Raw genomic sequence first — 22,538 nt, 5'->3', positions numbered from 1 at the left:
TATGAAAACTTTAGGTAAGGTTAATGCTAGAACAAAACTTCATGCTAGATATGTTAGTTTTCTGGGTAAACAAAATGTAAAACTACTTGCATCATGTTTAGTGCAATGTCATTTTGAGTAAGCATGCATTTCTTGGATGTCTGATCTGTTTTGTGTATGGTTGGATAAGTTACAGAAATCTCTAAATAAACTGATACGATTTTGGGTTTGAGTAGTTTTTCACATGTTGTTGATCCCATTTTAGGGATTCATTGATTTCCCATTGATTTATTTTATTTCTTTCCCCAGCCAAAAAATAGACAGTTTTTGAGCATCAAATCATCATATTTGAATGACACTGAAGACTGGAGTAATGATGCTAAAATTCAGCTTTGGTCACAGGAACAAATTATACTTTACTATATATTCACATATACTTTTAAAAAAAAAATTGTAATAACATTTCACAACATTACTGTTTTTTTTTAATGCAGCCTTTGTGAGCAGAAGAGACTTTTAAAAACATGCCTGATAAAAGTTGAATAAGGCTACTGGGAATTGCATCATCAAATACAGCCTACTACAAACTCTTTAGTAGTTACAGGGATCTTATAATGATTAAGGAATTCACAGTAAAGAGATGTTCATTATTCTTAAATAACTGTCTGACCAAAATTATACCGTTATTGTACCATTTTCTGTAAAATAAAGATTTATTTTTAAACATAATATATATATATATATATATATATATATATATATATATATATATATATATATATATATATTTATATATATATTGTTCCAAATCACAGAGTTGAGTGGAGAAAAGTTATGCTTAAAAATTAGTATTTGATAACCTATCATTTATTTCGTCTCGCGGTGATGACGTCATCACTCTCACCGTCGCGCGCTTCCCGACCGAGCCTTTTGAGTAAGTTATGTAAATAGTTCACACGTTAAATCACGTAACTACTATACAGTTTACACGGTTTACTCGACATATTACGGCGTCTTTTCAGAAAGGTTTTTTACCGTGTTTCTTTTCCCATACAAAACGGTAAGATGTTAGCGAACTACTTTGTTGTAATGAAGTTTTTAGGGAATCGGATTCATGTGGACAAATTACAAGGGTTGATAATGTCATCAGCGGCTGTCTTTATATTTACATTTATATTACTGTTGTTATATTTTACTGTATCATTATTGTACTCTACATTCTTGTTGAATGAGTATTGATAGTCTATGGCTCATCACTATTATCAGAGCAGCTGAAAAGCCTCTTTATTTCATGTCAATAGATCCTGTTTTCTCCTCATTCATTATGCTGATGTCTTCAGATCTGTAAATTCACACATTAAGCTCATTTTATTGTCCACAGATTTGAGCAAACGACACGATCAGCTATTGTGACATTTAAGTTTTATAATGGCGTTTTTTAAAATAATATGTGATGAACCATGTTTCATATGCAACACAATAAACAAAAAAAAGTTAACTGTATTGTTGCGCCATTTGTTTCTTGCAAATCTGTAAATATATTTTTATGTTTTAATCTTTTTTTTATTCTTATTTTTTTTTAATAATGTGACCATAAATACTTAAAGTGGGTAGACTATTTTTTTTTTTTACTCAGTAAGTGATTTCTTATTGATTTTGTCAGATCTGCTCCTCCTCCTTCAGTGAAGCTCCTCCTCCTTCAGTGAAGCTCCTCCCACTGCAATTCACCAATAAATGCTGGAATATTCCCATCAGCTACAAGTGAAGACGAGCATCAAACCATCAGGAAGAGCTGAAATCTGCAAAGACAGAGTTTATTGAAGGACAGTGAGAACATGAGAGATCCAGAACACTGCAGAATGAAACACACTGAAGAACAAAGAGGTTGGTGTTTATTCCTGATTCTTCATCAGTGAGGCTGAAGAACAGGATTTTTTATCAAGGATGTTTGTTATCTGTAAGTCAATATTAGTATTATCTCAGCATTTTTTTTCTGTTTATTTTGCATCTGGTTCACAATTACTGCAACCATGTTACCAAAATTATGGATATGTCTTAATACAGTTTTTGCGCATTCCAAAATATTGTTATTATCTTGCTAAAACACCAACATTTAAAAACAATGATCAAATAAATATACTTTGCTACACATGGTTTAGTTTGTGTAAAAACAGGGAGTGTTAAAATTATAGCATTATTGCGTATTTTTAAAATGTTAATATTTTAGGTAGTTGCATAGTTTATCAAATATTTAATAGTTCTCACTACAAAAATGTCATTTATTCAGAGCCCCTAAAGGGACATGGTGATGGAAAAAATATATTTCATTTTTTTTGTTGTGATAGCTGCAAATCCATGTCAAGTTTTTCATCTTCAAATCAAACTTGTGTCTTTAGCCGCCAAAGTTTAAGGCCCAATCCCAATTCTATTTGATACCCCTTCGCCTACCCCTAACCCTTCGCCTACCCCTTACCCTTGCCCCTTGAAACAGAGTGTTAAGGCGTAGGGGTGAAAATATTCACAAACTTCCAAGATGCCGTCGTCAGCTGTAGTCTTGCGTGAGTTACAGGTATTTTTTTTGCATTTTTATTCTGAAGTTTGCAGAAAACAACGGAGATGACGATATGCTGTATTCACACCAAACGCGAATAGAGCGTCTGGCGCGAGTGATTTCAATGTTAAGACGCGTTTACGCGCGTCTGGAGGTCTTGCGGCGCGAATGAGGCGTTTAGTGCGGCGCGGTGGACGTGAATTCCCCTCATTCGCGCGTCCACTTCGCTTCAAACTTTTGCTTTTTACACGCGTCATATTATTAACGGACTATAACGATTTTTTTTGCAACCGTTTCTTTGAAGAACATGACCGTAAATATGAACACAAGATTGAATGTGACATAAAGAAAATGATTATTGGCAGTCATGTTGCCTCTGTAGCTGGTGTATGCAGGTACATTTCTCATACCCCTTCGTTTGAAGTGTGGTCACGAAAAATCTTCGTTTCAAGGGCTATCTGGCCCTTCCCCCTACCCCTCCCCCTCCAACCAAAAGAGAATTGAGACAGCCCTACCCCTTCACGGGAGCGCACAAAACGGAGGGGTAGGGCCAAGGGGTGAATTGGGATTGAGCTTTCATCTCGTCTGGCTAGTGCGCTTCTCACAATGTTTAGCATTAGATCAGAAAACGGAGATTAGACGGTCTTTTGTGTCTGTTTGAACACACTCGACCACATGAGCATCTACACTATGAAAGCAATCCCGATTAATGCATTTCCGACTACATCTGGAAGTGGTCAAAAGTGGACAAGCTCAAATTGTTTTAGAGCCGTTTACACCAGTGTTTTGCTATTCTAACTACTAGGGCTGGAACAATAAATCAATGCATCGTGAATCGAGAAATGATTCCTGATTGATTCTGAGATTTTCCGAATGTAGGGCTGCAACAACTAATCGATAAAATCGTTGTCAACGAATGTCTTTGTCGGTTAGTTGGTCTGCTCACGTCCCGGGGAGCGTTATTGATGACGTCACTTTCATGACAACACAATCATGCGCGGAGAGAGTAATCGGAGTGAAATGACAGATCAATCGGCGGCAGAAAAAAGTGTGCGCCCCAAGTCATCTAAGGCATGGGAGCATTTTACATTAAACGCAGCAAATAAAATCTGCAAGTTATGAAAAGCTGAGTTTGTGTGGCATGGAAGTACCACAGTGATGCACGAACACCTGAAGAGGAAACACGTTGGTGTCACGGATGAAGGTGAAACATCAGCACGGTAAGCAAAAACTGTATATCCTTATTATATGAAGATGTGAAAATGGTATAGTCTAGTTTAATTCAATGCTACTGTGTAAACAGCTTTGTTTACTAACTTAACTTCGGGACGGTCACACTAGATCAGGGGTGGGCAAATTTTTTGGCTCAAGGGCCACACTGGGTTTTAAAATTTGACAGAGGGCCGGCCCAGTAGCAGATTATGAAACACGATCTCATGAAAGTGCGTATCTATACCACAAATTTTATTTCTCGTGCCATTTATACGCCAAAAATGTTTTTTGCATGCATATGCCATGCACTGAAAACCCCTTGGTTAGGATTAGGGGTGCGGAGTGCGTGCCTGCCATAAAGTGCGTATCATATGCATGCGAAAACTGCGTATCATAAGCACTACAAATACAATTTGTGGTATTCGCACTTTCATGAGATCGGGCTGAGCAAACACATTTACGTTGTGGCAACGTCTGCGCGAAATTCAACAACTGAGAGACGACATTATGACAATACATTTTTGAGGTTAATTTTTAATTAGTCAGATGTTAGATAATTATAGCCTATACTTTTTAAATATTGTTTATCCTTATTATTATTGAATGGGCCTAACAGTAAATTAGAAACAAAACACCTGCAAGTGTACACTTAGAAGAGTAAAAATGACAAAAGGTTACGTTAATTCATCTTTATTAAAACTGCATATGGCAATCAATTTGCACTTCCAAAAGTCACACATTTGTGGGGAAAAAACGAAATAAACTAATATATACAAATTTATTTTAAGTATAATAAAATAAAACATAAAAAGCAAAGGCAGATCAGAACATTTAATGAACAAAACCGGGTTCTGTACATGGCAGACGGGAGCGTAGTCGAAAGCCGGGCGATAAAGGTCGGTAACGGAATCAGTCAGGAGGATACATCCACAAATCCAGAGGAGCAGAGAAACTAAATAGCAGACAAATCAAAGGAAAAACTAAACAGGTGTGCAAGCGGTTACCAAACATTTTTTTCTCTGTGAGTTTCCAAAAAAGGAAAAAACATTAACGTCTATGCGCTTAAGTCGCTGTCTGTTTGGTTTCCATGGTGACGCGTCATTGCTTGTTACGTGACACACCGCAGCCACAACAGCACTGAATGAATGATGATCTGCTTTTATGTCTTTTTTTTTATGGCATGAAATATCTGATATACCAATTGTCAAATATATGCAACGCAATATATATATAACGCAAAGTATTGCAAGAAAAAGGTAAAATGAACGCGATCTTAAGACAATTTTTTAAATACTCGACAGGCCGGATTAAACAGCCTAGCGGGCCGTAGTTTGCCCACCCCTGCTCTACATTATCCCGCTTATTACATGGCTACCCACCAAATAAATCAATAATTTGACACAAAATATTTATTTAAAAAGGAGTTTATTGATTTAAAAACGACTGTATTGCTTCCGCTAAAGAAAATAGTCTGTTCCGTCTCTACGGTTTGAATCCTGCGTCCATAGCAACGCTCTGTTTTTCATGGCAACGGTGTGTTATACCAAAGTCCTTTTAGGCAAGTCGTGCCACTCGGCCGCCATCTTGGCAACGCCTCCGGGCAGCTATTTCGGACTAACAAGACCAGGCTCCTATCTAAATGAATGGGCAGAGAGTCAGAACTGCACTTTCACTGGTCACCGGGACATAAAAACTGCATGTATAGAAACAACAGTAAAATATGATAAAAATCGCTGAAAAAGTTTGATGACTTTGCCCCAAAATAAGATTTAAAATGCCCTTTTCCCCACAGGTTATACCTTTACTACGCATGCGCAAGGGTTCACGTTCACGACACCAAACTTCATTTACGTCTCTATCCAGAATGCCGGTGTTGTGCCAAGCACTTAAACAATTATATGTATTTAAATGTCTGAAACCTAAAATAAACATTATGTGGTTAAAACACTGAACAGTTGTGATAGAGCCTATGACAAGCGCTGAGCGCGTCCGTCTTTGGGTCAGCGCCAGCCACAGCGCGAAAGCACAGGTTGAATATGGCAGTTATGTCACGTCACTGTACATTCGCTCCTTAGTGGTCAGCTGCTGACTGTTAAAAGCAGATGATTGGCTTTCCGGCGGGAGGGGCGGGACATGTGCATACAACCGCCATCTTTGCCGTTACGGGTTTTCCTTATATAGTTGTATTGAGGATTGAGGAAGTGGCATGTCTCATATAAATTGTCTCTGGTTATACTTAGCAGCGGTTATCAAGAAACAACACACCGCATTCTACATTAGAATTCAACCAAGCCATGTAATAATAATTTTAATTGTTTTTCAGACGCGATCTACTGCGGCTCTACTACGTTCACACGCTTGTTTTCAGTCTTTCTATGTTTAATTTATCAATGTATCCTTATAATTAATTTAATTTTAAATTAAATTTAAATTAATTATATATTTTAGATGTTTTTGGTTTATATCTTCACATCTGAACAACATGTCTGTGTAAATTTGTTTTAACAAAAATTGCTAAAACATAATATGTTGTATATAATTTAGATTTTTTTTTTTTTTTACATTAATCATGGTTATCAACTTGCCATCAGCAATTATCATTAAAAACAAATATATGCAAATATTTATTTACACATAAATTGTTTCTCCTTGCATACTCAAATGCTGTTTTTTTATTTCAGAAAGAAATCCCCCCATACACTCCTCAACAAGTAGCCATTGTAACAGATGCCATACTTAATATGTTGGTAACTGACATGCGGCCAATGTCAATAATGGAAGATGAAGGATTCAAAAAAATGGTCAGCACACTCAACCCAGGATACGTTCTTCCCTCAAGGACCCACTTCACAAAATTAATGGAGAGGAAATACCAGGAGGCATTCCAAAAAATGAAGAGTGCTATAAACACCACCAACAGCAGAATGGCTTTAAAGGGATACTTCACCTCTTGAAAGATGAATGTGTATTTAAAATGGGTCATTTATGTAGAATAAATGTGAAATTATTTTTTAATTTGGAGCTTTCTAGACTGAGAAAAGGCAGAAAATGTATTTTTGGCTTATGTGGATGAAAGACAACAACTCCCAGAATGCACTTGCTTCGCTGCCCTACGAGGCCACTCCCAAGCCACGCCTACCGGTAAGAGAGCGCAGTTGAAAACAACAAGGCTAGGCTACTAGTGAGTCTCCATGACGAGTTTGCCCGGGATTTTGAGATGCGTTCTACAGTCGCCATTCATTATGTTTACTGTGGCGAGCAGGACGAGGCTGAGGGCCGCGGGAGAACGACGCGCGGCCGGTGGCGTGATTACTGAGACGCACCGGTCTCGCATCTCTCACGGAGGAGCAGGAATTTTCTTAGCAATGTTAAAACACACATCAACCCATCACTTGTTTAGCGTTCATGTAAACACTACATTCAGATTCACCAATCGGATTGAATTCAGTTCGATTGAAACAAAAGGTGTGCATGTAGCTAAACAATGAAGGGCGACTGCAGAAAGCAAAAGCTGAATCCTGGACATTTTGGACGATCTCGCCCGCCGGACAAGTCCGGGAAAAGGAGGATGGTAACCCCTACTACTCAGCCTTCTCCTACTACTCAGCTTTCTCCACAGAACAAGAGCCTGATAGCGTAGCTTCCAAAGAAAGATGGCTGACACTGTGTGTACATTCTGTGAGTGAGATCCCTCCCTCTATGGGCGGGTTGAAGACATGCGGAACAGCTCCTCCTACTGGCTGTAGTCTTTAGCCTCTGGTTAAAAAATCCTCAGATGACGCAAAATGACGGTTTTTGCGTCATCGGATGATTTTTTCCAGACAAAAAATGGGGGATATGAGGGTGGAAAGCACGGTAATTCGAAAAAACGACAGGTTTTCTACTAATACAAAGCTTAATGCTAAATCCTGAAGTATCCCTTTAACTACTGATATATGAACAAGTGTTGCCACTGAAGCTTACCTTGGCATTACATGCCATTACATTGGGAATGACGGAAAGATGACATCTGTCTGCCTTACCACCATGCCACTCGAAGACAGACATACCTCAACCAACATTGCAGAGTGGTTGGAAGAAGTAGCAGTCAAGTTTGAAATCCCTTCTGAGAAAATTTGTGCCATTGTACATGACAATGGTGCGAACATTGCGGCAGCTGCAAAATTACTGGAGGAGAAACATGGGTGGACCAGTATACTCTGCACTGGCAAGACCTTGCAGTTGATGATTATTGCTGCATTAAAGAACACAGGCATTCAAAGAGCTTTGGAGCTGCAAGATGTCTTGTGGAGCATTTAAAAGAAAGTGAGCAAGCCTGCAGCAAGCTGAAAGACAAACAGAAACAAATGGGCACACCTGAGCATAAGCTTGTTCAGGATGTAAGTACTAGATGGCAGCCGCGGCGCTGCCATTGGGCCCGGGTGGGCCTCATTTAGTTTCATATTTGTTAAAATATTATAATGTTATTTTTTCATCTATGTTGATTATGAAAAGTGAACCACGAGTAAGATAGGATGCGCAATATCGAGAGACATGGAGCGGGTCATACATGATTTTGACCACTTTTTGTTTTGTTTTGTAGAAAGCCTTTTTTTAAGTGAATTTCATTTTGTATAAATTGTATCTTAATTTTAATTTTTTTTTTTATCAACCAATTGCCTGGATTTAATAAATAAGAAGCAATATAGCAGACAACATAATCATTGAGGCACCCGCGCGGTCACTTGCATTGCTCGTGAACAGGAGCGCATCTCATCCTAACTTAACGAAACTCAGCGTAGGCCTCACAGACATGAAATATATCTTAAGAAAGCTTGAAATGTCTTTTTAACAATTTAAAATGAAAAGAAATAGGCTATTCTCTGATTATGTAATCCATGATGTGCATTTCTCTCTATAGGCGTGTTCACTACGCAGATGGCGATCGTCAACTTCATCTTTACAGCTGTTGTTGCTGTTAATAAACTAAAAATAATAGGCCTATAATTTTATTAAACAATAAATTAAATGAAATTGTAATTGTATTAAAAAAGCAACAAAAAATTCCTGTTTAATTTTTTTTTTAAACCTATGCTAATTACGCTGTCCTCAGTGCCGCAGAAAAGCGCTGAAACGGAGATGAAGGGGAACCCGTTTTTTGGCTTATTTTAACTGGCCCATCCAATTTTCTGGAGGCCCACCTACAATCAAAATCCTGGCATTAATTAGTGCTAAATGGAACAGTACATTCTACATGATTAACAAACTGATTGAACATAGGTGGCCTGTAACTGCAACTCCATCTGACCCATCCCTCACTCACAGAGACAAACGCTATCTTGACTTGAAACCAGACCAGTGGAGTCTGCTTGAAGAGCTTTGCACTGCTCTTAAGCCATTTGAATGTGGCACTGTTTTTATGAGTGGGCAGGAATATATAACAGTCTCTTCATTGCCTCCACTTGTGAAAGGGCTCTTGAAGTCCACTGAAGATGCTGCCTACAATTCAACTTCAGTGAAGTCCTTCCAAGTCACAGCAGTTGAGCAGCTTCAAAACAGATGGAAGGAAACACTCTTTGATCAGGTACATAATCCTGTGATTCTCTCCTCTGCTCGGGACCCAAGGTTCAGAAGACTGAAATTTCTGAGCAAATTATCTGTTCAAGCTAAAGTGCAAACTAAAGCACTTGCAGCAAGAAGGGAGATGGTGCAGCAGCAAATTACCACCTCAACCATAAGAACCACAGCTGAACCTTCAACATCTTTGCTTGACTCACTCCTTGAGTCTGGAGGCAGCAGTGACGAAGAGAGCAGAGAGGAGAAAGCTGAGGAGGACCTCAACACTCAAATAAGAAATGAAGTCCTGGCTTACTTTGCTGAGAGGCCCCTAGCCAAGGAAGAAACTCCTTTGGATTGGTGGAGAGATAATAAAGATAAATATCCCACCTTGGCAAAATTAGCTAAATCCTACTTGTGTATCCCAAGCTCCTCAACACCATCTGAGCGTCTGTTTTCTGTTGCAGGTAACATAGCTTGCAAAAAGAGTGAATAAGAAACATGTTCTTATGAACAACACGGAACAGTGACAGTTTTCCTCTTCTTCTGCATTCTACCTCTGTATCAAACAGTAACATTTGTTTGTTTGGTTATTATTTATAATTTTGATATTTCAACCAAATCTGCTGCTTAATATCTTATTGCAAACATGTTTGTGTCTTAATTTCATAATTTGAAGTTTATATGAGCAGCACAACTCAATATTTTGTTTTGTTTATTTATATTTTGGATATTTAAAGAAGTTTTACCATTTAAAAACTGGACAAACTTTTGTGTTTTAAGGTTTAAAATGTTAAAATTAAAGATTATATTAGTAAAACTCAATGTGTGGCTTTTCGCTTTTTAAATTACACTTTTACACATAAATACCCTGATTTAGGGTTTTATTTAGTTATTTAGTTATAATAAACAAAAAAAACTATCTGATTAATCTATTATGAAAATAATTTTCTTTCGAATCGAATACATTCTCAGACGAACGCATGAGCACTCTTCTTCGTGAGCATTTAAGCGTTAAAAAATATCCTACAGCGACATCTGCTATAAAAAACTAGCCTACAGCGCCATCTGCTGTTAAAAACTAGCCTACAGCGACATCTGCTATTAATAGCTAGCCTACAGCGCCATCTGCTGTTAAAAACTAGCCTACAGCGCCATCTGCTGTGTTAAAAACTAGCCTACAGCGTTATATGCTGTTAAAAACTAGCCTACAGCGCCATCTGCTATTAAAAGCTAGCCTACAGCGCCATCTGTTGTTAAAAACTAGCCTAAAGCGCTATATGCTGTTAAAAGCTAACCTACAGCGTCATCTGCTATTAAAAACTAGCCTACAGTGCCATCTTCTGTTAAAAACTAGCCTACAGCACCATGTGCTATTAAAAACTAGCCTACAGCGCCATCTGCTGTTAAAAACTAGCCTACAGCGCCACTAGCCTACAGCGCCATCTTCTGTTAAAAACTAGCCTACAGCGTTATATGCTGTTAAAAACTAGCTTACAGCGCCATCTGCTGTTAAAAACTAGCCTACAGCGCCATCTTCTGTTAAAAACTAGCCTACAGCGTCATCTTCTGTTAAAAACTAGCCTACAGCGCCATATTCTGTTAAAAACTAGCCTACAGTGCTATATGCTGTTAAAAACTAGCCTACAGCGCCATCTTCTGTTAAAAACTAGTCTACAGCACCATCTTCTGTTAAAAACTAGCCTACAGCGTCATGTGCTATTAAAAGCTAGCCTACAGCACCATCTTCTGTTAAAAACTAGTCTACAGCACTATCTTCTGTTAAAAACTAGCCTACAGCGTCATGTGCTATTAAAAACTAGCCTACAGCGCCATCTGCTGTTAAAACTAGCCTACAGCGCCATCTGCTGTTAAAAACTAGCCTACAGCGCCATCTTCTGTTAGCTGTTAAAAACTAGCCTACAGCGCCATCTTCTGTTAAAAACTAGCCTACAGCGCCATGTGCTATTAAAAACTAGTTTACAGCGCCATCTGCTGTTAAAAACTAGCCTACAGCGCCACCTGCTGTTAAAAACTAGCCTACAGCGTCATCTCCTGTTAAAAACTAGCCTACAGCGCCACCTGCTGTTAAAAACTAGTCTACAGCGCCATCTGCTGTTAAAAACTAGCCTACAGCGGCATCTTCTGTTAGCTGTTAAAAACTAGCCTACAGCGCCATCTTCTGTTAGCTGTTAAAAACTAGCCTACAGCGTCATCTGCTGTTAAAAACTAGCCTACAGCGCCACCTGCTGTTAAAAACTAGCCTACAGCGTCATCTCCTGTTAAAAACTAGCCTACAGCGCAACCTGCTGTTAAAAACTAGCCTACAGCGCCATCTGCTGTTTAACAGCGCCATCTTCTGTTAAAAACTAGCCTACAGCGCCATCTTCTGTTAAAAACTAGACTACAGCGCCATGTGCTAATAAAAACTAGCTTACAGCGCCACCTGCTGTTAAAAACTAGCCTACAGCGCCACCTGCTGTTAAAAACTAGCCTACAGCGCCACCTTCTGTTAAAAATTAGCTTACAGCGCCATGTGCTATTAAAAACTAGCCTACAGCGCCACTTGCTGTTAAAAACTATCCCACAGCGCCACCTGCTGTTAAAAACTAGCCTACAACGCCATCTTCTGTTAAAAACTAGCCTACAGCGCCATCTTCTGTTAAAAACTAGCCTACAGCGCCATCTTCTGTTAAAAACTAGCCTACAGCGCCATCTTCTGTTAAAAACTAGCTTACAGCACTATCTTCTGTTAAAAACTAGCCTACAGCGCCATCTGCTGTTAAAAACTAAGCTCAGAATCGATTCGAGAGAGAATGGCGATGCATTTGGAAAAAATTGGAATCGATCTACGACTCGAGATGCATTGATTTATTTTCCCAGTTGGTTGTAATAAACGAGACATTTCTTTAGTCATTTGACAATCCTAAAGCCTGAACCACTGCCTGATGCCACCCTTACATCTCCCTTACATAAACCTTTATTTTCCAATAAGAAACTTTGCATTTGAACACAAAATGTTTTATGTTCCCCCTAGAAACTTTTTGTTTGCTTGCAAAATGATTTGCGTTCCCCCTAAATGTAAAGTTTCAATGCAAAACATTTTGCAGGCCGACGCAAAGTTTCTCGGGAGAACATAAAACATATTCCAACAGTCAGCAAATCCACCATTTAAAAAAATAATAATAATACTATTGTTGTGTCATGAAATTTAGTTTTGAGAGTTTTTTAAGCAAGAAAGTAGTTATTTAGGCCTCAAATATGTTGTTCATATATAAACATAGGGCCTATTTTACAATTAGTTCAGACACTTTCGCAGATGCCATCTCGGCCGTCAGCGGCCGTTCAGCGCTCATGTTCCCGCAGAGAACAGCCAAATCATTAAACATGAGAGATTATTCATTTAGGGTTTATCAAACAGGCAATCTTTGGGTTAAGGGGAAAATAAAGTTTCATAACTTTATATTTAGGCGATATTTAACCTAAATCATGTACTATAGTGCTGCTTTTTTTATGTTGGACTCAATAGTTTGCTTGCATTTATTTCCTATTGTCTTTTATAATGGCTATTATATTGTCTACTGTATTATAGTGTATACTGTCCTGTTAATTTAAATATTGTTGTTCAAAAAATATTTTTTTATAAATAGTATGCCATATTTGGTATTGAGAAATGGTTCGTTAGTTTATAATAAAAGGAACTTGTTTTAGCGCTGTTGTGGGAAGTCTTTTAAAAAGACAAAGACAAAGATTGCTCCACTCAATACTTTCAGTTATTAGATGAGGGTTTTATATATTTTTTCACTACATATTTTTTTCTCTTTGATTGATTTACTGAGCATTTTTTTTTACTTTAATTTCAGGCCCGATGGATGAGAATGAAGTGGAGAAACATCAAAGAAGATCTCAGAAATCTTTCACTTGCACTCAGTGTGGAAAGAGTTTCACATACAATAAGAGTCTCAATGTTCACATGAGGATCCACACTGGAGAGAAACCGTTCACATGTGATCAGTGTGGGAAGAGTTTTAGACGTCAAGGGCACCTTCAGGGTCACATGAAGATCCACACTGGAGAGAAACCGTTCTCATGTGATCAGTGTGGGAAGAGTTTTACACATAAAGGAACCCTTCAGGAACACATGAAGATCCACACTGGAGAGAAACTGCATGAATGTGATCAATGTGGCAAAACATTTCTGTGGACTAAAGGCCTGAAGAGACACATGTCAGTTCATTCACAGGAGAAACCACATTCATGTTCTGTGTGTGGAAAGAGTTTTTCACGTCTGCAGAATTTAAAAGAACATCAGAAAATACACACTGGTGTAAGAAATCATATGTGCTTTGAGTGTGAGAAGACTTTTATCACAGCTGTAGTTTTGAAACAGCACCAGAGAACTCACACTGGAGAGAAACCTTACAAGTGTTCACACTGCGACAAGAGATTCAGTCAGTCAGGACATCTGAAAACACACGAGAGGATCCACACTGGAGAGAAACCTTACAAGTGTTCACACTGCGACAAGAGATTCAATCAGTTAGGATCCCTGAAAACACACGAGAGGATCCACACTGGAGAGAAACCGTATCACTGCACTGCATGTGGGAAGAGCTTCACTCATTCATCTAATCTACACAGTCACACAAAATACAATCACAGTAAGTAGATCATCTTCTGTTTGTTTCTGTTTGTTTATTTATATAGCACTGTTAAAACACAACCAAGGTTGAACCAAAGTGCTTTACATACAGATTCACAATAAGGAATAAAAATAACGACATACCTAGACCAGTCAATACATAACATATAGAATGTCACATCTACTCATTATAGGCTAACGACATCAGATGTGATTTACATAAATGCTTAAAAATCGACAGCGATTTTGCAGACCCGATAGATAGCGGCAGCTCATTCCACTGTCTCGGCCCTGTTACCGCAAACGCCCGATCACCCTTATGAAGGCGTTTTGTTCTAGCCACTATCAGTAGTTCCTGATTTTCTGAGCGTAGTGTTCTGGAGGGGGTATACAAAGTTAAAAGATTCGCCAAATATGGTGGGGCCTGGTTATTTAGCGATTTATATACAAACAGTAAAATTTTGTATCTTATTCTGTACTGTACTGGACGCCAATTTAGAGACTCCAGTGCAGGTGTGATCAACTCATATTTCTTTATCCTCATTAAAAGCCTCCCCGCCGCATTTTGGACCGATTGCAGTCGAGACAGAGATGCGGCGGTAATGCCACAATACAGCGAATTACAAAAGTCGAGCCTAGAAAAGATAAAAGTGTGGATAACTCTTTCAAAGTCTTTATTTGATAGAAATGGTTTGATTTTAGCTAGTAGACGCAGATTGTAAAAACAAGCCCGGACCACAGAATTTATTTGCTTGTCCATTTTTAGGTTATTGTCAATTAAAAAGCCTAAATCTCTGACTGTAGATTTCGTGTAAGGTGTTAGAGGACTTGAATCTAATATAATTTCTGCGGATTTATTTTGATGGCCAAATACAATAACCTCTGTTTTGTCCTCATTTAACATTAAAAAGTTTTTAGCCATCCAGTTTTTAACGTCCTTTAAACACTCTAAAAGTGACTCGAATGAACTGGTAGAGCTGAGTGGTAGATACATTTGCGTGTCGTCGGCGTAACAGTGAAATGACACTCCATACTTTCTAAAAATGCTTCCCAAAGGGAGCAAATATAATGAGAATAGTATAGGAGAAAGGATAGACCCTTGCGGGACCCCCCACAGAAGTTTTTTTTTTCTTGAGGTCATATCATCTGGAAGCCAATTTAGAGACTCCAGTGCAGGTGTGATCAACTCATATGTCTTTATCCTCATTAAAAGCCTCCCCGCCGCATTTTGGACCGATTGCAGTCGGTCCCGATTGCTATAGTTAACTGAAAAACATCTACCACTCAAGTAGGACTGAAACCATTTCAAAACTGTGCCTTTTAAACCTACTGAGTGTTCCAGACGGGAAATAAAGATGTCATGGTCAATCATGTCAAAAGCTGCGCTTAGATCAAGCAGCACTAGAACAACATCATCTCCTTTGTCTAAGGCCAAATAGATGTCACTTAACACTTTCAATAGCGCCGACTCTGTGCTGTGGGCAGTTTTAAACCCTGATTGAAACATTTCTCCTATTACATTTTTATTTAGAAATGATAATAGTTGCTGCAGCACAACTTTTTCTAAAAAATTTTAAACGAAAGAAATCTGAGAAATTGGCCTGTAATTTTTCATATCGTCCTGGCCCAAGTTTGGCCGCTTCAACCGCGGTGTCACCACAGCATGTTTAAATTCTTGAGGATATGTCCCACTGGACAGGCTCTTATTAAACAAATGTGCGGTACTCAGTGCTACACAGTCAAAGGTCTGCTTTAACAAATGACTAGGCATCAGATCCTTTGCACCGCAAGTTGGTTTCAGTTTTTGTACAATATCCTCCAAGACTGTCAAGGTGATAGGTTCAAAGGCACCCCATTCAGCAGTGCAGGCAGAATAGTTAGATGGATCTGTATTTACCAAAGGAATCTGGGAGCGTTGATTAACAATTTTTTGGCTGAAGAAATTAAGAAAGTCCTCACAAGAAATAAGTGAGGACTTTTGATGTATGTTATTTAAAGGTTGAATTACAGAGTTAATAATAGAAAATAGGAGTTTTGAGTTATTACTATTGGCCCTAATTATATTGGAGAAGTAAGTATTTTTGGCCTTGGTTACAGCTTTTTGATAACTAAATAGAGCGTCTCTAAGGGCGTCATAGTGGACTTGTAGTTTACTCTTTTTCCATTTCCTCTCACTCTGCCTGCATTGCTTTCTGAGGTCCCGAGTGTTATCATTTAACCATGGATTTATTTTTCTTTTATTGCTTGTCAGTCTGAAGGAGGGATAGCGTCTACAATGTCCATGCAAGTTGAGTTTAGTAAAGTCCAATGCTCATCAACACTTAAAAGATGAAGCGGGTTTCCCAGCATCAAAATATTGCACTTAGTTTTGAACAGTGCTGAGAAGTCAGTACTAGAGGTGCTGCTTAATCTCCTTGACCAACGCCTAGAGTCCCCCTGGGATACAGGTTTGATGGTAGTAGGAGTCTTGAAGATTATTGGCATATGGTCAGAAAAGTTAGTCTCACAGATATTTACATCGTCTATTTGCAGGTTATGGGTTAAAATTAAGTCTAACATGTGTCCTCGTTTATGGGTAGGGCTTTTAACCCATTGTATTAGATCAAACGACTCTATCAAATTTAAAAATTCACTTGAGAGGGTATCATTTGCACAACAAATATGAACATTAAAATCACCCAGAAGTAAGAAACAGTCATAATTCGTAGACATTGCGCTCAAAAGATCAGAGAATTCCTGAACGAAAACCTTATTTGGTTTTGGGGGCCGGTATATTAAAGCCATCGTAACAGGGTTTATAGCTGCGATTTGAAACAGTTGTAGTTCAATCTTCAAACAATCTTCAGTTCCGATGCCGCATCTCTTCCCTTTTAGTCGGTCCTAACCAGCCACGAGTAACAGGACAAAGAAACATCATCTAAATTTGTCACAGTGAATAAAGTTAATCTTTAAGACCAGCAGTTTCAACTCTGATTCCTAAAGAACAATATCCCTTATATATAAGTTTGCTATATAATATAATCTATATCAATTTGCTTTATTATGAGTTTAATTTTATGTTAATGTTTGTGTTGTTTTTTACACTTTAATGAAGGAAAGTACAAGTTTTCTACAGTTTTTTACAAACTGAAGCTGAAGAAGAGGCTGAATTATTTTTAACTTGTTCTTCGTTGTTGTTTTCATATTAAATAGTTATTCTTCCACTTACAGTGTATTTCAAAAAACGCAGATGCGAGATATACTGTCATCTAGCTTTGCAACTGGCCTTCTTCACTTTTATTCTCTTGAGATGCTTTGATATCTTGTTAGACAATAAAGAGGGAGATCTGTCTCATTAGTTTTTTTACTTTTACATACTTTGTGTATTTGCTGCAGCAAGTATTAATTTTATTGTACATTTTATTGTCTGCTCCTTCCATCAAGAATAAAACATTTCATAATTTTAGTTACATCTAAAAGTCAAAATATTATGATTGCTTTCAGGGCTTTCCTTGTTTTAAATTTCTCACTAAAGCTTTTAAATGCCTAGTATATTTTGAATATGGATGAGCCGGATGTCTGTCTACATCAGTAACTGTTTTACCCTTGTTTTTGATTGATGTGCTGTTTTATAGATATTTTGCTATGTAATACAGTAGCTGCATCCTCTGAAGGCTGATTGCGCTACGAAGGCTGTCCCAAATGACCCTTCGCAGGGAGTTTGACTGACAAGCGATCTGACCTATCATAATCGACGGAAACCGCCATTTTTGACAAAAAAAATTTTTTACTCCCATCATAATGTCCAATTATTAGGGGCTCTATAGATTTGTGACTCTGATGACTAAAAAAAATAATGTCTAGTACATAAATGCACCCCTTTCATGAAAAAGTATGACATAATGGATCAAAATCATAATCTTGTATAACAGTTGTTTGAACACAACTCAATACTTTCTTCTATTACATCTGGGTTTTGTATATATTTTTTTTTCACTACATAATTTTTATTTTATTGATTTACTGAGCACTTTTTTAACTTTAATTTCAGGCCCGATGGATGAGAATGAAGAAGTGAATGAAGTGGAGAAACATCAAAGAAGATCTCAGAAATCTTTCACTTGTACTCAGTGTGGAAAGAGTTTCACATACAAACGGAGTCTCAATGTTCACATGAAGATCCACACTGGAAAGAAACCGTTCACATGTGATCAGTGTGGGAAGGGTTTTAGACAACATGGACACCTTCAGGAACACATGAGGATCCACACTGGAGAGAAACCGTTCTCATGTGATCAGTGTGGGAAGAGTTTTACACGACAAGGAACCCTTCAGGAACACATGATCATCCACACTGGAGAGAAGCTGCATGAATGTGATCAATGTGGTAAAACATTTTTGAGGGCTTCAAGCCTGAAGAAACACATGACAGTTCATTCACAGGAGAAACCACATTCATGTTCTTTGTGTGGAAAGAGTTTTTCACGTCTGCAGAATTTAAAAGTTCATCAGAAAATACACACTGGTGTAAGAAATCATATGTGCTTTGAGTGTGAGAAGACTTTTATTAGAGCTGAAGATTTAAAACTGCACCAGAGGATCCACACTGGAGAGAAACCTTACAAGTGTTCACACTGCGACAAGAGATTCAGTCAGTCAGGATCCCTGAAATCACACGAGAGGATCCACACTGGAGAGAAACCGTATCACTGCACTGCATGTGGGAAGAGCTTCACTCAATTATCTACTCTACACAGTCATACAAAAACTCACAATAAGTAGCTTATCTTCAGTTCCAGCACTTTCAAGTGTGATGCCACCTCTCTTTCCTAGTAGTTTGTCTAAACGAGCCTCAACCACGGCTGTAGCCAGTTATGAAGTCACCGAGGTCCAGACTTCAGTATATTTCAGAGGTGTATATAACAAAGGTTGTGAAATAATTCTCTAATATAGTATTAACTCTACTTTAGTGCTGGAAGGATATTGCACATCTCCAAGATCTTCTCGTCTGAGCTCTGCGGTCTGTCGCCGCCAGGGCCTGAAATTAACACCCGACCACACGCCAAATGCGGGTGAATTCTGCAATTGGCGGGTAACACTGTCAATCTACCTGCCACATTGGCAGGCAGCCAATGAGAACCCTTCGCGGGGAGTTTGATTGACAGGCGATCTGGCCAATCATAATCCGCCGAATCCGCCTTTTTTTGTCCGACAAAGCAGTCAGGAGAGTTCAACGTTGGATTTGAACTTAAAAAAACGGAGTGTACTGAGTAAGCCTAACTTACTGACATCTTTCCGCAGTTAAAACTACATTCCTTCTTATGTTCATTCATGTTTATTTGATGCTATAAATTAACTAGAAGGAAGAGATGATCGGTTCACGAGCAGTTTTAACTGAGGCACCACAGCGATCTGTCAAGACACATACAGAGCCACAAAACGGTATTGTCTAAATTTCTTTAAAAATGACCAAATTTTAACGTTGAGACTTTGTTTAATATCAAAAGTAACCTGGACTGTCTTGTCTGTCTCTGCTGCGCGATGTGTTTTTCATTGCGTGAGATCATGGTTTGGCCAGAGTTTGGCGTGAGCGCGGTGTAGCTTGTCGGACATAGCAACAGTAACTAAAGGGGCTGGGTCTTTGTGTTTTTTTTTTTTTTGTTTTTTTTTGCAACTGTTGTTCTTTGACATTTAAACGCAGCCAGCCATTTCGTTGGATTTTAGCTAAAAATGTGGCGGCACATTACTGGAGTAAAGAAAGCATCTGTGAAAGCAGCGCAATTTGAGTGTTTCGGAACGTGATCGGAGAGAAAGATGAGGCCCTTCTCTGACTACGTTTGAATGTGTGAGTTAAGTATTAAACTGTTGATGAGATGAGATAATGCAACGCTGACATAGGCTACAGTACAATGACAGTTGCACAGATGTTGGGAACCGGTGAGAAAATGTCCGGTAGCCTACCCGGTAACTTTACCAGTAATAACAATATTAATTTAGTTCTGCTTAACGGTTCCTGAACGCTGTAACTTACAGCTGCCCAGCCATCAACACAGCCGCGTGTGATTTGTTTACGAGCTGGTCTATATCTGTATTCTAAGAGTCATTATTACTTGTATGGATCGTTAATAACTTGACAGCACTTAAATGTGTATTCTTACAAGTTAAAGAACAAATGTTTGTGCTATTCCTTTTTTCCCCCACCTTTTATGAGGCCAAAAAAAAAAAAAAAAAAAAAACTGGCTGGTAAAAAGTCACTGTGGCGGGTGGATTTAAAAATCCACCCGCCACAGTGGCTGGTGGTCAAAAACGTTAACTTCAGGCCCTGGTCGCCGCTCATCAACATCAGAATATTGAGATGACCAATCAAATTAAAGTAGACAGGCTTTATGTTCACAGAAGCTGCTGAGCGCATATTCTAGCGCAGTGGTTCTCAAACTTTTTACACCAAGTACCACCTCAGAAAATATTTGGCTCTCCAAGTACCACCATAATGACCAATATGAAAATACAGTAGCGTAGTAGGCCTACCTATTCAGCTACAGTTATGCAAAGCTCAAAAATGAGGCAGCTTACAGTAATTTCTAATAAGAATATTTATTATTGTCAGCCACTTTAAACATTGTAAAAACACTGTTTGAACATTAACAATGCACTGTGCTGCTTACATACAGGTTAATAAAAAACTTAAATAATGATTCAATTCAAATGTATTGCACCTAAAAGTGAAATAAAAACTGTAGCCTACTGTCCTTAAAATATTAATAAAATAAAAAAAAACAGGCTGTGTATTCATATTTAACCCTTTTAAACGTAAATTTAAAATATTTTGGCTGACCCCTGTGAGTTTTTCAAGGCGATCATTATTTAGAACTGATCGCTTTACTGTTTCCATGGTGATGCGTCATTGCTTGTCACGTGACACACCGCAGCGCTGAATGACTAATTATCTGCCTTTATTTCATTTTTTTATTCAAAATATTTACAAATTTGTTAGCTATGGCATGAAATATTTGATATTCCGATTGTCAAATATATGCAAGTGGAAGTGTTATGTTGTTTAAACACCTTTAAAACGACCGCGTTAGTTGAGCTATAGCCTATGCGCCGTACATGTGCCACTGTTCAATCGGATCTGTTGGATTTACAGCACGTGAATTCATCCACTTCTCCCGAAATACAATGAAAGTAAGTGGCCGGTGAACTGGGAGAAGAATAGAGTTAACTTTAAAGTTACTTACACAATGTGTAAAACGTGTCATCTAATTATAATGGAAATTATTATAATTTCCGCTTCCATAGACATCAGTGTGTATTTTACAAATTGTAAATGTATTGTTTTTTTAGTACTTATGTGAATTTAAATGTCTGAAACCTAAAATAAACATTATGTGGTTAAAAACACTGAATAATTGTGATATTTGACAGCGCCTGAGTGGCGCGCGTCCGTCTCTGGCTCTTCACTGACAGAGACAAAAATCAAAAGAATATCAGCGAAAGCTCAGCTTTAGGAGAGGAAGAGACAGACCATAGTAGGAAGACTGAGAGAAAAAGAAAGAGTGATGGAGATGAAGAGAGAGCAGATATTGACAAACAATCTACTGCCCACTGACATGATTTTAAAGCTATTACTATAATAGCAGTACATTACGCGTTTACATGCAGGATCCATCTTGGAAAACAGTCTCGACTAATCGAGCCACGAACGCCGTAATGTACTGTCTTTATAAAGTATCTTCTTATTAAACTGTCTGTACACTTACAAAGTTCTCAATGCTTCGGTTTGCATGTAGGGACCCTCATTATGCTACCGTGTTAGTGTGAGGCTATTTTCAGCCTTGTTAGTGGTATTAACTAGCGATTTACTTTTACTTATTCTGTGCCACATATACTATTGTTATGAGCTAATCTGTTTTTAGAGATAAAACAATTTATATTCGATTATCATGAAAACGCATCTCAGGGAACGATCGACTCGGTAACCATGTGTTAATTACCCCTAGGTTCATTTTTCACTGGATTTGTCCTTTAAGAAGGGTGTCTTAATGTCTGTCTTTTATTATTAGTATTTTACTAAATTTTCTGTCATTTGAGAAATAATAGTCATTTTAAAGCACTTTTATTGTCTTTCAGCAGATATTCTGACTCAAAAAATCTGTTTCTAGCAGCAAATACTTATAATAAAGTGAGATGTTCTGCTGATCCTGAATGGCTTGTTGAATGAGTATTGATAGTCTATGGCTCATCACTATTATCAGAGCAGCTGAAAAGCCTCTTTATTTCATGTCAATAGATCCTGTTTTCTCCTCATTCATTATGCTGATGTCTTCAGATCTGTAAATTGACACATTAAGCTCATTTTATTGTCAACAGATTTGAGCAAACAACACGATCAGCTATTGTGACATCTGCAAGATATAGGTAGGTTTTGGCATAATGGCTTTTATTTCAATAATCTGGATTTAAACACGTTTCATATAAAATATGATAAACAAAAACAAAATAAGTGAAACTCAATTGTTGCTTTATTTGTTTTTTGCACATCTGTAAATGCATTTTTCTAAGCTTTATTCTTTCATCTTTATTCTTTCATATATTTAGTGTCTGTTAATTGTTGTACTCCTTAATATTTTATACAATTCT

At 38.0% G+C, this 22,538-nt stretch overlaps 1 protein-coding gene across 4 annotated transcripts; it reads left to right on the top strand.

Moving 5' to 3' along the window:
• Window positions 1-887: 887 nt before the first annotated feature.
• LOC311085294 (uncharacterized protein) lies at window positions 888-21,297 on the top strand. 4 transcript variants are annotated; one of them, XM_084117729.1, is made up of 4 exons: window positions 888-1,039; window positions 1,663-1,863; window positions 13,141-13,938; window positions 17,950-21,297. In XM_084117729.1, exons 2-4 carry the CDS (start codon window positions 1,815-1,817, stop codon window positions 18,678-18,680), a joined length of 1,578 nt encoding a protein of 525 aa, XP_083973855.1. In that variant the 5' UTR covers window positions 888-1,039; window positions 1,663-1,814; the 3' UTR covers window positions 18,681-21,297. The 4 variants fall into 4 exon arrangements, with proteins under 4 accessions (XP_083973855.1, XP_083973856.1, XP_083973853.1 ...); XM_084117730.1 differs by having other exon boundaries at window positions 1,663-1,936; XM_084117727.1 differs by having other exon boundaries at window positions 1,643-1,863.
• The last annotated feature ends 1,241 nt before the right edge of the window (window positions 21,298-22,538 follow it).

The sequence above is a fragment of the Abramis brama genome (genome assembly GCF_963993115.1).
Source record: "Abramis brama genome assembly, chromosome: 6".
Classification (NCBI taxonomy): domain Eukaryota; kingdom Metazoa; phylum Chordata; class Actinopteri; order Cypriniformes; family Leuciscidae; genus Abramis; species Abramis brama.
The sequence above is the reverse complement of the archived record's forward strand: the minus strand, read 5'-3'. Positions and strand labels throughout refer to the sequence as shown.